This window comes from Chrysoperla carnea, chromosome 5 (assembly GCF_905475395.1).
Source record: "Chrysoperla carnea chromosome 5, inChrCarn1.1, whole genome shotgun sequence".
Taxonomy (NCBI): Eukaryota; Metazoa; Arthropoda; class Insecta; order Neuroptera; family Chrysopidae; genus Chrysoperla; species Chrysoperla carnea.
In genome coordinates this window covers 49,594,684-49,612,055 of record NC_058341.1, presented here as the reverse complement: position 1 = coordinate 49,612,055, position 17,372 = coordinate 49,594,684, and the positions used below count along the sequence as shown (strand labels likewise).

General features: G+C 29.4%; 1 protein-coding gene across 2 annotated transcripts in view; it reads right to left on the bottom strand.

The window, feature by feature from the left end:
- The window catches only part of LOC123301809 (dual 3',5'-cyclic-AMP and -GMP phosphodiesterase 11-like), a 413,277-nt gene that overhangs the window by 10,732 nt on the left and 385,173 nt on the right, over positions 1-17,372 (bottom strand). For both annotated transcript variants that reach the window (XM_044884715.1, XM_044884714.1), the window contains 2 exons: positions 12,438-12,774; positions 8,324-9,058 (listed from right to left, as the gene is read on the bottom strand). In XM_044884715.1, coding sequence (XP_044740650.1) covers positions 8,324-9,058; positions 12,438-12,774 — 1,072 coding nt within the window. The remainder of the gene's footprint in view (positions 1-8,323; positions 9,059-12,437; positions 12,775-17,372) is intronic.

Below are 17,372 nucleotides of genomic sequence, written 5' to 3'. Positions count from 1 at the left end.
TCATGGCCGAAATAAAGTACTTAAACTCAGCTGATTTTTTAATTAAATCAAAAAGCAAAAGATGCCTACTTTATTATACATTTTAATGTGCTGTAAGCTCTTTTATATGTGTATGGTATGTGCGTATGTTACAAGATTGTAAATAAACATTTCCGTTAAATATTATGTATCTATGGGCGTTGAAAACTATAGTTATTTGTTCTATCGCTAGGCAGAGTCTTTCTTAGTTTAAAAATCCAATATGATCTCGAGTTTCAAGTAATAACACCTAACTTTGTTATTTCCCTATGTAATTATATAATTGTAAAAGAATATTTTTAACCGACTTCAAACAAAAACATAGGAGGTTATCAATTCGACTGTATTTTTTTTTTATGTTTGTTACCTCAGAACTTTTGACTGGGTGAACCGATTTAAATGATTTTTTATCTGTTTGAAAGCTGGTGCTTCCCGTGCGGTCCCATTTCAAGCCAACTTATATCGATGATTCTATTTTTAGTGGCAATAGTTTGTGTACTTCAGATTCACTAAAAATTACAAAATAAAAAAAAAACACAAAAAGAAAACCGACTTTAAAAGAAAAACTTTTCCAAAATAAATTAATATGCATTAAAAAGTAAAAAAATAACGATAATATAATGTAGTTAAAATTATTGTTATTTTTGGAGTCGGTGTCAGCCAAGCTAATGTAGCAAACTGTTCTGTCAGAGTTGTTTCCTTGGCTGACACCGACTCCAAAAATAACAGTAATTTTAACTACATTATATTATCGTTATTTTTTTACTTTTGAATGCATATTAATTTATTTTGGAAAAGTTTTTCTTTTGAAGTCGGTTTTCTTTTTGTTAAAAGTTTTTTTTATTTTGTTTTTCACCCGATTGCAAAGAAAGAGGTTATTAGTTTTTTTTTAGTTCTATTAATTTAATAACAACGGAAAAAGCAAGTCGCCATCGTATTAAAAGACCTGACCTAAAAAGTACAACAGAAGTTTATTTTTTTCGTTTTGGTTTTTGAAAGATGCGATTAACGTTAATTTTAGCTAATTTAAAGATTATACGATTTTTTACAGGAAAGGTGTATTAAAATATTATTCTAAACATTACACCCTCTAATTAGCTTATATCCTGTTTATGTCATCGATTTTCGTTGTCTGCCTGATAATCTTTCTAAGTAGTTCAAGAAATATAAAATAATTTATTCAATGAATCAATTAGAAATATAATATTTATATTTTAAGAAGAAAAACTAACTAATTGATGATATTTCTTGGAAGACATTCAATTTCCTTATTAAACTTTTTGATAAAAACATTCACATAAATAAAATTGTAATAATAATATCCTAATGCTGCTGTCTTATAAGTTAGGATGTTGATAATGAAATTTAATATGGAAGTTTTTAAGAAATAATTTATACATTGTTTAAAGTTGAAAATACACATGCTACTTCAAATCGTAAATGATTAGCATCGCATTGAGAATCTATACCACATAGACGTGCATTCTACCGACCGCGATAAAATATTCTTCTAGTCGATATCTCAAAAACTATTTATCTGTTCACTATCTATGGTCCTTTTAATCTATATAACTACAAAAATCGGGTACCGTGGTCGGTTGAGTAAGTAGTTTTTGAGATATCAACTAAACTCGTATACGAGAAGTGGTATCGCGGAGCAATTACTCAAGTCGATACCTCAGAATTTCGCCATTCAATCACAAAATCAACTAGATTTTCGTGACTTTTGGGGAAATATGGATTCAAAACATAAAAATTCATTTCATTTACGAATAGGTAAGAATTTTTTGAGGTACATCTAGAATCGCACCGAAACAAGTTTTTCGTGCAGGGTCACCCAATCGTTATGAATAAAATTTGTTGTAAAAATTCCTCAATTGAATCAAGTTTTATCAAAAGAATATTGCAAAAAATTGGGAAAATTTGTTTTTTCTGATTTGAATAAAAAGAATTTTCCATTTTTATCCAAATTGGGCTGACAGTAATCGAAAGGCGGCAGCCCGAAACAATTTCATGACAAATCTCAGAAACTTGTCGTTAAATAGTAAATTAAGCTGGATTTTTGTGTTTTTTCAAGTAAGCCTAGCGAAACCACCGGGTCGGACAAAGAAACAAACAAAAAAGTAAGTGCATGAAAAGTATAAAATTATTCACTAATCAAACTCGTGTGAAGTTTATGGTGTCCTCTCCAAAAAACCTTTCACGATTGGCGCTTGAGCTTCGTTATCTAGAAGTAGCAAACAAATGTATTCTCAGCCATAATTGAACTGAGTAATGTGTTTCGTTGATAATATTCGTATGGGTTTTTTCTAAGTACTTTATATACATTAATTTTATTAATACGAAAAAAAGAGATAAAGTTTTCTAGAAAGTTCTGCATTGCGTTCTAGAATTACTGCAGGAAAATTTACACTTCGTACGCTAAACTACTTCATTATTTAATTATTGTAATTTATTTATTTCTATTGCGATTGTGTTACTCTATTATTGTATAAAATCGTAAAATTCGAAATTTAAGAAGAAGGATTACATTATTCAATGCTAGTTAAAAATGTACAAACATGTTCACAAAAAAGTGCTTATATTTGAAACCGGTACAAGTCTACTTTTTAGCCAGTCGATTGGAATTTTTTTTATGGTTTTCTTGGTATGTATTTGTTTCTCGAAGTGTACAAAAGAGACCAGGTGATTAAACAGACGGACTCGGCATTTAAGAAATATCCGGAGTCTCTTGACCATGAATAAACCGGTAAAATTCGACTTTTCTGCCTTCCATGTAATGGAAATTTCTTTATTCTGTTTTTTTTTTTTGTATGTTCTTGTTTCTCGAAGTGTACAGAAGAGATCCAGGTGATTGGATAGACGGACTCGACCTTTGAAAAAGATCCGGAATCTTTTATCATTGAATAAACCGGGACAAGTGAAATTCCATATGGATCCACAATGTGATTGACATTTTCTGGCTCTATTTTAAGTACTGCTGCTTTTTTTTAGAGCTATATTTCAAGATAAAGTAAATAATTTTGCAGAAATTTCTACGGTGCAACAATGAAACTTCTGTATATGAATTATAATTTCAGGAACAATCAGAAAATGTTTATTTCAGAGAATATGTGTATTTTAAAAATGTATTTGAGTATGTGTCGGATATTTGTCGAATAACCAAGCAGTTGTTGTTTAGACATACAACTTACTACAATGAACCAACAACCAAGTAAGTAAATATAATAGTTAGTCAGACACAAGTGTAGGTGTATCAGTTTCCTGTCACACAATTCATGTCTTTTAAAGAACATGATTGTTGTCTCTTTACTTCATCTTCTCTTTCGTCATCATCAGTGTCTCCAGCATGCATACATTGCATTAACTATCGTAGATAATCTAATTCTATATAGATGTGCCAATCATTTATTTACTCGAAAACAAGTTATCATTTTCAAATTTGAATAATTATCAAAAACAAAATTTTTAATGAGAATTCATATGCCGATAAAAGAGAATTCGTTACGAAAGCCTAATAACATCAATTGTAGTGCATTTCAGTTCTTTCAGACTTTCCCTAGAAGGATTTGTGAAAAAAATAACCTTTTGCTGTCAAAGCGTAAGCAATACAAGTTTAAGGATTGGACAAAACTGCGCAGGTATCATCTACCTGTCAAAATGAATATGCATTTCTGTAACAATCCAATTATTTACGCAAAATAACAAACATTAAATTTTATGGGTCAATAACTAACTAACCGCGCGTGAAACTCATAGATTTGTCTGACCTGACATCGTTAAAAATCGAGGACAGAACATTTTATTATGTTAAAATGTAATATTCTGTCACTATTTTTCAATGAGTTAATTCTGAGGTATAGAGAAAAAAACTTCCCATCGCGAGTAGCCGATCTTCAGACATTGCCGATCTAAGTTATGTTTTGCGACGACGTTAAGTTGAAAAGAAGAATTCATTCGTCGCTATTGTTACAAACAAAACTGCGAGAACGCGAATCATTTGGTTCATATTTGGAAACCCACCTACATTATAAATATCGAATGCTTTGAGTGAATTTTTGACGCGCTGTTCGGAATACGTTTTCGCCAAAGTTTAACTTCGCCGACCCAGATGTCACATTTCGCTCACGGTTTTGAAAATTTTTCGTAAACTATTCTCCAACGTTTTGTCTTATTTCAATCAAAATCTTTTTTGCAGCGTCAGCCAGTTCGATAGCTTCGCCAAGATCCTGGTTTTCTGTTTGTGGTACTCGGCTCAAAGATAACGAAATACCTTGAACAGCTAACTAGTCAGTGGAAATGCTTTTCATAGAGGCTTCATTTATAGAACTATTGATAATTCAAATTTATGTGAAGGGATTCTCAATGGGATGATTTGGGGCCTGATACGGATCAAAATAGGAAATGACCTACATATTGAGTAAAATTTACAGAGCACTTGTTAGCGACTGAAGGCATGAACTATTTATTCATTTAAAATAGTTTTCAAGTTTTTAATTCACAGTTAATCATCCTCTATAAATACAACAAACAATATGGTACATAGACATTTTTAGACATAGATGTATAATAATAACAAACGTTTGTGAATAAACAAACCAAGTAAGTCTGTGTATGTTTACAAGTGATTTCCGATTTGAAAACATCAATTTATATCTACATGCAGAAGGAGGATTAAGTTTGTACGACATATTCTAAATCCATCCTTTTTTAAATCCTTGCTGCAGTTGAAAACAATCCTCTATTTGATTCTGTGAAACCATACTAATACTCAAGAATGATCATTACAGCTTCTACCAGGAGTTTAAATAATATATAAGGTGGAACGAATTTTTATCTAATGAAAATTTAAAAAAATAAAACTTAAACTTTTTGATAAATTTTAATAATATCGTTTGTTGACTCAAACTGTCAATTTGACATTGCTACATAATGTTTGTGCATTCTATACATTTTTAATAGTTTTGGTTTAAGGTAGAATAGCAGTATCGAGAAGTCACATCTCTTTATTTAATTTTGCATTGCATTAAGTTTAATTAATTAGTGTTTTTCAATAATTTTAATTTGACATTTCTATAACATTAACATGTAAAGAATTGCAAATTAGTCATAACAGCCTCCTTTATCGCTAAATTTTTTCACTGGAAGCGCTGGCATTGATTTTATTGTCCCTACCATGACTTCGTACACAACGAATAGATATATCTTTAAATTTATTTTCCCCTTTATACAGTTCCCCAAATATTTTTGTTAATAGAAAGTTGCTGCAAAAAAGGTTTGAGTATCGAAATTTACTTTACGAGGCGTTTCAAGTACTTTTAGAAAATCACCTTTATTAAGTTTTACATAAAAGGGTTTTGTTCTACGTTTTATTTAAACTAACAAACTTATTTTATTTAATTAAATAATATTATTAAATTCAAAGAGGTTTTCTATATGTGTTAAGTTTATTTATATAAATAATACAATAATTTCGGTCGACACGACGCCAGTGAAGGATCTGTGTTTCTATTATTTAAAACATATGCTTTTGTTTTATATTAGAAAGGTAAGAATCCTTTTTGATAACTACAAACAAAGTTTATTATTATTGTAACTAAATTAAGTTTCAAATATAATGATAACAATACCTAGAAATGGTACTAATGGATATTATAAAATATTAATAATACTGATATATTTGAAGTGAGGCATGCTTTCAACATGTGCTTTAAAATGAATGTCACATCTATTTACACGATAAAAATAATTTATTAATATAAAGAATTCACGCGAATGCATGATTTAGTAAACAAATTATTAAATGGTAAGTAAAAACCCAATAAGAATGTTGTTATAGTTAAGAATATACATTTTTAAAGAACTGGAGTTCCTCAAGGTTCGAGTCTTGGACCAATATTTTTAACAATTATTGCTACTACCTAGAATTAGAGTGACTGGAACATACACTATTGTTAAGTGAATTTTTATTGAAAAAGATGGCTGAAACATGGCGCTACAAACTCACCTAAATATGCAACCTATTATTTCGAAAATTTTTACAAAAGTTAGAATTTAGCAAATCTTTGCTGGCTTTGCTGGATACACTGATGCTTATGCCAGAGGGATCATTTTGCATTCCAAAATAAGTATGATCCCAATTTTAAAATTTACCTACTTTCACGCTTTAGTGTGACTAGACATGTTTAACAAATTTTTGTTAATTTTGAAATATAAAATTTCTTTATGGTTTATTAATTTTTGTTACGTTTTTAAAAAGGGTTCCTATACATAACATGTAACGAGTTTCAGTCAGCAGTTGGATGACATATTTTTTAAATAAAAATATTTTTGTATAATTAGCAAACTGGAAATTTTTACTTTCACACAATATTTTTGGGGTTTAAATTTACCCAACTTTTATGAAATAAAAAAACCAATTTATTTAATGTTGATAAAAGCTGTATAAAGAATTTTACGAAAGATAATTATATTATAACTATCATTCAAAATTATTTCCCCCAAAAAGAAATTTTAATGTAGCTATTACAGAATGTTAAAGTTTTAAATTAATGATGGGTTTTTTAATTATATTATTTAATAATTTTTTCACATTAATTATTTATTACGAATTATAAACTTTAACTGGTTGAGAGTAGATGGTAGGCAATTTTGAATGAATTTGTATACTCCCAAATATAAAATTTATATTATAGTCTCTGCTTGGATCTTTATTAAAAAATTTGCCCCCTTGTGGTAAACTCTTGTACTATAAATCGTCGAATAAGTGAGAAAAGTTGACTATATTAATTTTTTTCCTGGTTTTTTGGACAAAATAGAAAGAAACGACAAAATTACACAGGAGCTGGGACTTGAACCCGGGTCGTTTACATATCCGGTCTAGGATATAACCAACTCCACCATTCCTGTTTTATGTAAGTGACTTAAATTATATGAAGGCCCTTCGTGTCCTTATTCTATTTGTATGTTTGCGTATACAGAACAAACGATTCACACTTCGATCTCACTCTCACTCTATGTTAAGTGGTATAATCTGTTGAAATAGAAAAAGTTATATAGGCTTTGACTAAAATAAAAAAAAATTTGAAATAAATGTACAAATTTAGTTTCATAATAAGAATATCAAATGTTTTTACTGATACATTCTGTACATATTTATGATTTATAGTCTCTAATTAGCATAGTACACCCACATAGACACAAAAATATCGAAAAAGAGAGAATTTCCAATTATTTAAAAATTCTATCAAAGTAAACTTTTTCAAGTGAAACTTCCTACTACGAAATAACTCCTAATTTGAATATTTAAATAAAATTTACGCTTCTATACTATTTTTAGAGGATGTAACGATTCGATTTGAAAAAATTTAAATTTATTAACCACATTAATTTCGAGAAGTCCGAAGAAATTTAATTTTAATCCGTAGAAAAAAGTCATGTAAATTTTTAACGTCAAATTATGATAATCGGAAAAAATACCGAAAATTTTATAGAGCCGATGTATTGTTGTAATTACGAGTTGGGTTGAGTTTGTTGAATATAGATGAGTTGGTTGGGTTTTGAAGTTTTTAGCCCTTGTGTTAAAAAATGGGACACTGCAACCGGCTAAAATTTAATCTAATTATGGTCCTCCGAGCCGAGCTCCGATCAGCTTCATGGGGGCTCAAATTTAAAATCCAATTTATTCACAACTCTCTTGAAATAGACAGATAATGCATGTTTAAATATATCCGTTTTTCGTAATTTTGAATCGAAATTAATCTGATAAATAATTTTCATTGCAATTGAAAAACATTTTTACACTCTTTCGATATTTTTATCAAAGAATTTTTTTAGGATCTCATTGTATATCAGACAAAAACTCTTAGCTTATTATTTTTTAACCCCCGAACTAAAAAAGGGGGTGTTTGACCGCTATGTGTGTGTGTCTGTCTGTCTGTGGCATTCTACTGCCTAAACGAATGAACCGATTTTGATTTTTTTGGTTTCGTTTGAAAGGTAATTTAATGAGAGTGTTCTTAGCTATGTTTCAAGTGCGAGCTTAGGGTTCTGTACCCGAAAAAAATTGGCGATGATCTTCAAAATCGGCTCAACTTGGAAAAGGCTTTAGGGAAAAAGGTAATTAAATGTAGAGTGTTCTAAGATATGTTTCAAGTGCGCGTTTAGAGTTCCGTACCCGTAAATTTGTCGGGGGTTTTTTATATTTTGTAAATTTTACTTGTAATACGGAAAATATTGGAAAGTACGTGAGTGGAAAATTTCTTAATCCACCTCTGCTTAAAGTAAAATATTGCTAGTTACTCACCTTATAAGCATCAGGTATGTTAACAGATTCACCACTCTCTGCCACATAACCAACAATACCACATCCCCATGGTATTCGTATCTCCTCCTTTTGTTCCATTTCAACCAGCGTTGATTTTGAACATACATCAAATAATTTCGAGACTAGATATCTGCATGTCGGTGGATTTATATTACATTGTTGTTCTGTATCCTTCGATTGTTGATCATCATCATACATTGATTGTTGATGATTTGAGGTTAGAACCAATGACGTCATTGTTGTGTTATTATTATTATTATTATTTAAATTATTATTATTATTATTATTATTTTGTACTATTTTATTGTCTGCACCAATCATACGACAATCATTACCACCAAATTGTCCGGGATTAATTAAACGATCAAAAATTTTATCGTTCTGCTGTAATAATTGTTGATTAGTGTGTAATAAATTATTTGGTGTTATTAAACTAGGTGGTATATCTGTTGGACTTGGTGATCTTGGTACTTGTGTCGCGGTGGTGGTGGAGGAGCTCGTTAATATACTATTATTATTTAAAAGATTCGTTGAAGGACTAGGTGTTGTTGAATTGTTAAGGTTGTTATTATTGTTGTAGACATTATTGATGCTGTTACGTTCACCCTGGACAAGGAACAGTGATCCACGATCCGCGTGCAGTAACATTGATACATTTTGTAGAATTTTGTGGCATAATGATCGGACATCTAATTCGTTACATATATCTTTGACCTGTAAATAAAGAAAAATTTTATTTAATAGAGACCTTGCACCCTCTTTTTAGCCTTTTAGTAAATCTATATACAGGGTGTTCCATGCTTCGATGGTCACACCTTAAGAGTGTATTCTCTGAACAATTTTAAGTCGAATGTGCCTTTTGAACTTTAATCCAAAACTTAATAGGTAAGGAGTTATGAGCACTATTAAATTTAATCAATAAAGGCATTGTTGAGTAGTTATTAATTAAAAATTTTTATACAAAAGTTACAGCTGATGTTATTTTGCACATTTTCTAGCATCAAAATTGGCTAAGATATGCCTTTTTTTACGATTAAAAATAAAATTTTGAATCAATAACTAATACTTTACTCAACAATGTTTTTACTTTATGGGTAAAATTAAAAAGTGCCCATAACTCCTTAATTATTGAATTTTGTGTAAGGCGCATTCGACTTAAAATTTTCCTCTTACGGTCCTCTTTTTTTTGTCGGATTTTTGGGAGTGTAGTGAAAATTTTTTAAGACAATTAATTTTAATTTCTGTAATGAATGTTGAAGGTCGTTTATGTCGAAAATTCGATGGAAAAAAACGTTTTATTAACATCACATTCCCTATTTGTTAATAAAAAGGTGATAATTAACTTAATCCCACGATATTTGGTATTTTCTAAACAAAGTATGTTTTTTATGATTATTACATTTTTTGATGTAATAAGTATTCGAAAAATCATATGTTTCGAATAAAAAAATAAATAAAACTTTTCTTTATAGTCCTGAAAATCTCTTTTTTCAATATTCAACTGTACATAATATAAAAAGAAAACATAAAAACGTTATGACAAATATCAATTGTTTAACTTTTTTTCCTTTTATAATAATAAAGAAAAGTAGGCACTCAGGCTAATAATAGTTTCTAGGAAATTTTATAGGCAATAAAATCGTTTTCTAGGCAGAGTTACCAAGAAATAACATATGTCTCAATAAACTTTCGTTCATGTTTGCCATAAAAACACAGATAATTATTCTAGATTGTATTGAGCTTTACTTTCTGGAAATTAAATTTTAATTATCGTAACATTGTTTTATACTTTTCAGTCCATGTGTTAATCAAGCGTTCTTTTGTATTTTTTAAAACTATATTTTAAATTTAAGACGTTGAAAGGTAATTTAATGGAGAGTGTTCTTCCTTAGCTATGTTTCAAGAGCGAATTTAGGGTTCCGTACCCGTAAAAAACTAAAAATTGGTGATGATCTTCCAAATCGGCTCAGTTTGGAAAAGGCTTTAAGGAAAAAGGCGATTTCCGTAGCCGTAGCCGAAAAATTTGTCGGGGGTTTTTTCAATTTTGTAAATTTTACTTGTTTGAATAACCAATTACGTTTTGCATGACATCGGAATTTGATTGTTGCTGTTTTTAACCCCCGAACTAAAAAAAAGGGGTGTTATAAGTTTGATCACTATGCCTGTGTGTCTGTCTGTGTGCGTGCCTGTTTGTCTGTGACATCATAGCGCCTAAACGGATGAACCATTTTTTGGATTTTTTTTTGGTTTCGTTTGAAAGGTAGTTTAACGGAGAGTGTTCTTAGCTATGTTATAAGTGTGAGTTTAGGGTTCCGTACACGAAAAAAGCAAAAAAATTGGCGACTTCTTCCACATGCTTTAAGGAAAAAGTTAATTTAATGGAGAGTCTTCTTTTATATGTTTTAAATGCGAGTTTACGGTTCCGTACCCGAAAAATTTTGTTGGAGGTTTTTTAATTTTGTAAATTTTACTTGTACTTGTTATGAAACGTTTTTCAATGAATTCAATGGTACGTAATTTTATTAAAAATCATGAATAGGAACTATTGAGTACATTTTTAAAAGAAAACGAACTTAATTACAAAAGTTATTAGTTTGATTGAAAATCAAGGAATCTATTGATAGTACAGGGATAATAAGATCAAACTAAGAAATACGTCAGTAATATCATAATACAAATACTTCAATACTTTTTTAATAATTTTTTTCAATAAAAAAAAAATTCCAGAAAGTTTTTCCTCACCAGTTGAGTAAATAAATTTATAACATAATTGAATTATTTACATTGATGCGATGCAAAGAAATATCTGTGAGCGAATGTGATGTAATCAATAAATCTAATTTATTGGAATTAATATAAAATATAGAGAGAGCTACGACGAACATTTGAGATAAAAAGAATTCTAAAAGAAAATGAACGAAGAGAAAAGTTTTGTGAAAGAAAAGAATAAAATACCAGAGGCGTTTATTTATAGAATTATTTATATACAAACACACTGATTGTGGAAAATCTTTTAAGGTTTTATGTGTTCTTTAATATGTCAATAAAATATAGAATTTTTCGAAATTATTATTTTCTTTAAGTTTTACAATTATTATGCTTGTGATTTTTCAATTATAAGTTTGTAATATTAGTCGTGAAAATTTTCTATTAAGATAACTATACCTAGTGTTCAGCTTACATCTAGGCATAGGCCTACCCCGAGTATGACAGAATACATGCGTTAAGCAATGCATCTAAGAAAGAGGTGTTATAGACATGTGTTGATGTTTTGATACGCGTTCACAGAGACGATAGTGTCAGTTTCGAGTTATTTTTTTAATAAATTCGATTCTAAAATACTAAGATTCTTATCATTTTCCAATAATTTTTTATTAGACAATTCATTAATATACTTGAACAACTAATCCAATCATCTTAGGATTTCACCTCGGAATCTAACGGAATAAGTTGAATTTTTGTACAAACCTTTATTTTGATAGTACAAATGCTATCTCAAAAGTCACAATTGATCACGCGTTCGCGTCCTTAGACATTCAAAGTCAACTCGTATTCCCATTCAATCGTATTACCATTTATTATACAAGTTGTATCTAACATTTATATAAAAATTTCTACAAATTTTGTCTGAAACTTTTTTTGTACGTCGAATCGTTTTTGAAATAGAGGGCGCAGAAGATGGTGCTCTAAGCTGATCATACTTCAGTGCTGGGCACTATTTATAAATATAAGGTATTAAATAATTATTTAAGTAGTATTTAATGAATAATTAAGGAAATAGATCGCAAAATAGACGGACTCACGATTGACCCTGTCTATTATACGATTTTTTCACTTCATTATCGATAAATAATACTTAAATAAATATTTAATACCTTATATTTATAAGTATTGACGCTGCGCTAAGGTAAGTATAGCTGAGCGCTTCATCTTCTACACGCTCTATTTTCAAAACGGTCCAACGTAAAAAAAAGCTTTCGCAAGAAACAATTATTTTCCCAATAGTTGTTTAAAATATTTTTGTTAGTAAACTGAATGAATTTCATGCGAAATTGAGTTTAAATGAGACAAATAAAAAAAATATTTTGCTTACCAATTCAAAAATTAATTCTTTTTCATCTAAATGTCGTAATTCATTACGTGACCTTCGTTGTGGCCGTGTAGTAAATTGTCCACATATTGGTATACCACCCAAATCATTTTGACTATTAACAGATAAAAATGTGGGTGTACCATCAATTGTATTCACAATTGGTTTTAATAAACCACCACGTTCAAATTCATGTGCTGATATTTTACGAACGGGTGTTGTTGCACCAGAACCACCACGACTTGGTGGTCCATGTGTGGGTGATGATAATTCGACGCTACTACTGGTCGGTGTTGCATGTGATACCAACCATGAATCGACTATTTGTCGTGTTGCTTTCCTGTAACAATACAATCAAAATGTTAATATTTTGTCATTTTTATACCTTGTGTTTTTAAAAAATCTTCATTTTTTTCACGGTTAGAAATTTTGATGATAGAAACATCTTTTGTTCGTTATCTACAGAGTTATGCCTGGGCAATATATTTTCATTTTTTTTAACCATTCTCCAAAAATTTCAGGAAAATAGAGTTTATAATTAAATAATAATCAGTTTTAAAAAGGTTCAGCTTGCAAAATTGATACAAACTCTCTTTCGCCTCGATTATCTCGTGAACCAGTTTTGTCATTAACTGGGCTCATGTGACTGGACCAGGTCACGTGACTGGACAATCGCGTATTTAAGAACTGAAAGAGTTTTCAGCAGAATTAGTTGAGCCGTTTTTAATGGTAATAAGAAAACTGGAAAAAACTGAATAAACAGAATCTGAAAAGTGGATAAAACACATCATTTATCTATGGTAATAATGATCGTTCCAGCATAAGCTGCAGTACATTTTCGAAGAATAATTTATGAAGGCTAAAAAGACCTTTTGTTAATGTTTTTCCCCCCTCTGGAAAGTTAGTCGTGTGATCTACAGGGGTCGCACTTACACGACTTCAGTACCACACCGACTATGTACTGCCAATTTATTTATTCTAAAGAAGAGACAATCGAAGAAATACTCCTTCCTTAAAAACTTAAAATAAACGCCAAGTAACATTTTTTTCACAAAAAATGTTATTTTGCTCAATCAATAAAAATCCAAAAACGCTAACTTTATCGAAAAAACAGCAGTTTTTTTTAAATATTCTACGGGAAACGTATTTCCGCTTTTTATAATTTTCTTTATTTAAATTTAAATGTACGATATGTCTTTAATTAATAAAGTCAAATTCAAGAAAATTACTATTGTTGTATTCTGTATAATAAAATTTACGTTTGTATAAAGACTGGTGGTATAGTACTTAAGTAGTATCAATATTTTTAAGCGTTACAAATTTGAGACTAAATTTAGTATACTTTGATATATATTTCATATAAACAGGGTATAAAAACGCAAATTAATATAGCTAAAAATCTACAAAATAACCGCAAGGAATAAACAAATTTTACCTAGAAAGGACATTAATAAATATTATATATTTCTTTGAAGAAGGTTTGAAGAAAATCTATTTTCCTATTTTAATGAAAATAAATATCTTTAAGGTATATTTTTTGCCCATGATGTAAAACTAGTAATATTTAATTTTGTTTAGAAAATGAACGAAAAATATCAATTTCTCGAAAAAAATTCACAGTTTAATAAAATTAACTTTCATATAAAAAATTTCCAAAGTGATTTATCGAAAATATCAAGAAAAAAAAAACGGCTACATGGAAGAGGATATTTTTATATTATAGAAAAAAAAATTGAGTTTCATCAGGACATTGATCTGATGTGGAAAAAAAACAAAGTTAAGCTTTTTTTGTTGTATTCATGTTATAATTCACACTTTGTAAAAAAAAAGTTTATTAAAATTCCTCAGTTATCCATTTGTGTTACAAGTAGCAAAAAGAAATACAAAAACTAACTACAGTAGAATCTCGATAACTTAAACCTCGGTAACATAAAAACCTCTGTTACTTCAAAAAATACTATGTTCCCTTCCCATCAGAGCCCAAAACCTCTATAACTGAAAATACGCAACCTCTATAACTTAAATAAATAATCTCTGTATAGGCCCTCAGTAACTACATAGAAACATGTACATACCTCTATATTAACTAGCGTACATAGAAACATGTACATACCTCTATATTAACCTTTACCTAACATAGACACTTGATAACTTAAAACCTCTATAACTTAAAATATTTTGTGTTTCCCTTGAACTTTAACTTATCGAGATTCTACTGTACAAAAGAACTACAAAAACTAACATGAGAGGGGTTCAAAATGTTAAAGAAACTACACAAGTGCTTTATTGGTTTTATTTCAGGGTTCTGTTTCAAAAATTGTTGGTAAAGGAAAATGCTATTTACCTACCGACAATTAGATTTTGATTCCTACCTAGTATTTATAAATTACTGAAATACTTGGCATGAAACATGCTTTGACTTTTACGGTACTCACGACTTCTGAAGTAGATCGCGAATTTACACGGCTGGATACGAGATTTTTTATTCAGCGATTTTATGGATATAATCACTTTGAACAATACGAATTCTTTATAAGACGTGAAGTATTATAAATCTCAAATCAGATTTACTGAGTAGCTCTTCGACGAAACTTCGATGAGACTTCTGCTTCATTTTTAAATTTTATTCGTTTAAACTGCGAAGCCTCCAATGACTGAATATCAGATAATCTTATTTCTATATAAATTAAAATTAGGTCTATATATATGCCCTAAACTTCGGACACGGCTATTTCGATCTATGGGGCGAACTAACACGGAAATATTCAGTATAATTCCTTGAGTTTCAGTTATTTTTTATCCTCATTTTGTTAGGAGAAGGGTATTTTTTTCTTAAGGTAGTACGAATGCCAAGGCAACTTTAGACTTGTGATTGAAATTATTTGTATCCCATCTTTAACTTTGATGATGAATTTTGTTATAACTTCATGAATGTAGACGAAAAATAAGAATACAATTTTTCAATATCTGCCGTTGTTTTTGAAATATTGAAAGCTAAGTAATGAAACAAAATTTTCAATTTTCGATATTTTGAAAATTACTCCAATTATCGAAAAAATGTATGCTTACTTTTTGTCTTTATTGTCAAGTTATAACATAATTAACCATCACAATTGCAAATATATATATTTTTTAAATTTGTGTTCCCACTACCGTGCTCATACATCCTTAAGTAGTCACGCACAGCGGTTGTTTTTTGGTTTTCAATAATTCATTAAGGCTTTAATTTTAATTTTAATATTGTTTTTTTTTTTTTTTAATTTCCCCCGACTAGTTTTGGAGAAATCTATGAAAACATATAATCCATCACCGTTTTCCTAAAAGTTCAATGTTAAATATGCCTACTTTTGAAATCATTTATTTATTATTTATTAAAATAATCAGGCAACCCCACCCTCCAAAATTTTCAGAACTGATTTATACTAAGCCTAACTTCATATAAAAAAATCAAGCCTATTATCCAAAATTGCCCTGGCACACGTACATCCTTAAGTGATATTGACAAAAATGCATGAGAAGGGCATTTTATGAGAGTGGTCAGTATTTTCTGCGAAATAGTATAGGTTTCTGTTTCTTTTGGTAATCCAAAAAGGAAAATCTTTTATTTTTCAAAATTTATTTGTATTAAATACCTAAATACTATAAAGTTATGCTTCTGTATTTTTTTTTATTACTTTTCTACAACAGAATCTCTTGTACAAATTTCTAGTCACGCTTTGATATAATTCAACACTTATATAAGAAGTATTTTACGTTATTTTTTTTGTGTGTGGATCATTAAATGTTTTGTTATTTTCCTATAAAACATAACACACAAAAGTGGAAGAGATATTTATCATTACAAACATGTAACATAAAAATCTGTATGATCCTCGTATATAGATAATTTATGTACAGATTGGCGCCCGAAATTATCAATTGCAATAATTTCCATGGTCAAAATTGCAATACTTTTATGATAATTCTTAAACTAAGAGTGGGAAGTTTTTACACACAATTGGTGGTGTTATTTCACAAACAAGGAAAGAGTTTTTTACTGAAAGGTTTTGTAAAATTATCAATCAAGATTATTTTTTTAATAAATTGTTTTTGGTAAAAAAATTTGAATAGTGTTTTAAACCAATAAAAAAATTCAAATTAATAATATTTTACAATGTAAAATAAACATATTTTAAATCGGACTAAAAAGTACAAAATAATCACCTAAAAAATATATGAAGAGTACTCCAAGCTTTACAATTAAAATATTTAAATTATTTTATTCTTTAAATTATTTCGTTAGGATGCGATGTAATAAAAAAATTAAATCTGCTTGAAAAATAAAATTAAAATTAGTTTGATTTGCCTGATAACTTCGTTAGAAAAATATCACCTATGAAAGGCATCCTCCTAATTTACACACGTAAAGATTGCTTTAAGGTTTATTTAAATTTTCACGACTTCCTTTTAGCTCTTACTCTTGACATACCATCCTGTATGCGAGCTAGAATGAAATAGAAACAGTTCGTCGACCTTTATATATATATAAAAGTTAACAAGATTTTTAAACACATAACGATTATATATAATATTATTGTTTATTTTTTATTTTTTCTCTTACGTTTCTTTTTTTTTAAACGTAGAATGCATTTTTATTTCAGTAGTCGATTTGAGTGAGTAAACGTTTTGAATGGAAAACATTAGTACATATCATTCTTGGAGTATGTATGACGTGAAAATACAGGTCTAGGACCAATCACAGTATTAAATAGTCAATTCAGAATGGCTGAAAATAAAAAGAAGATATAAGTTGTGGAGTCTATCAAAATTTTCCCTCCTAGTGGCGTTATGATGGGTGGTAGGACGGACAAAATGTTACGGGCTCAGAAGATCACCAGAAGAGGGCCCCCTTTTGCGATCTGAGACGGCCGCGAATACAGCAGGTTTCCTAACATTTAT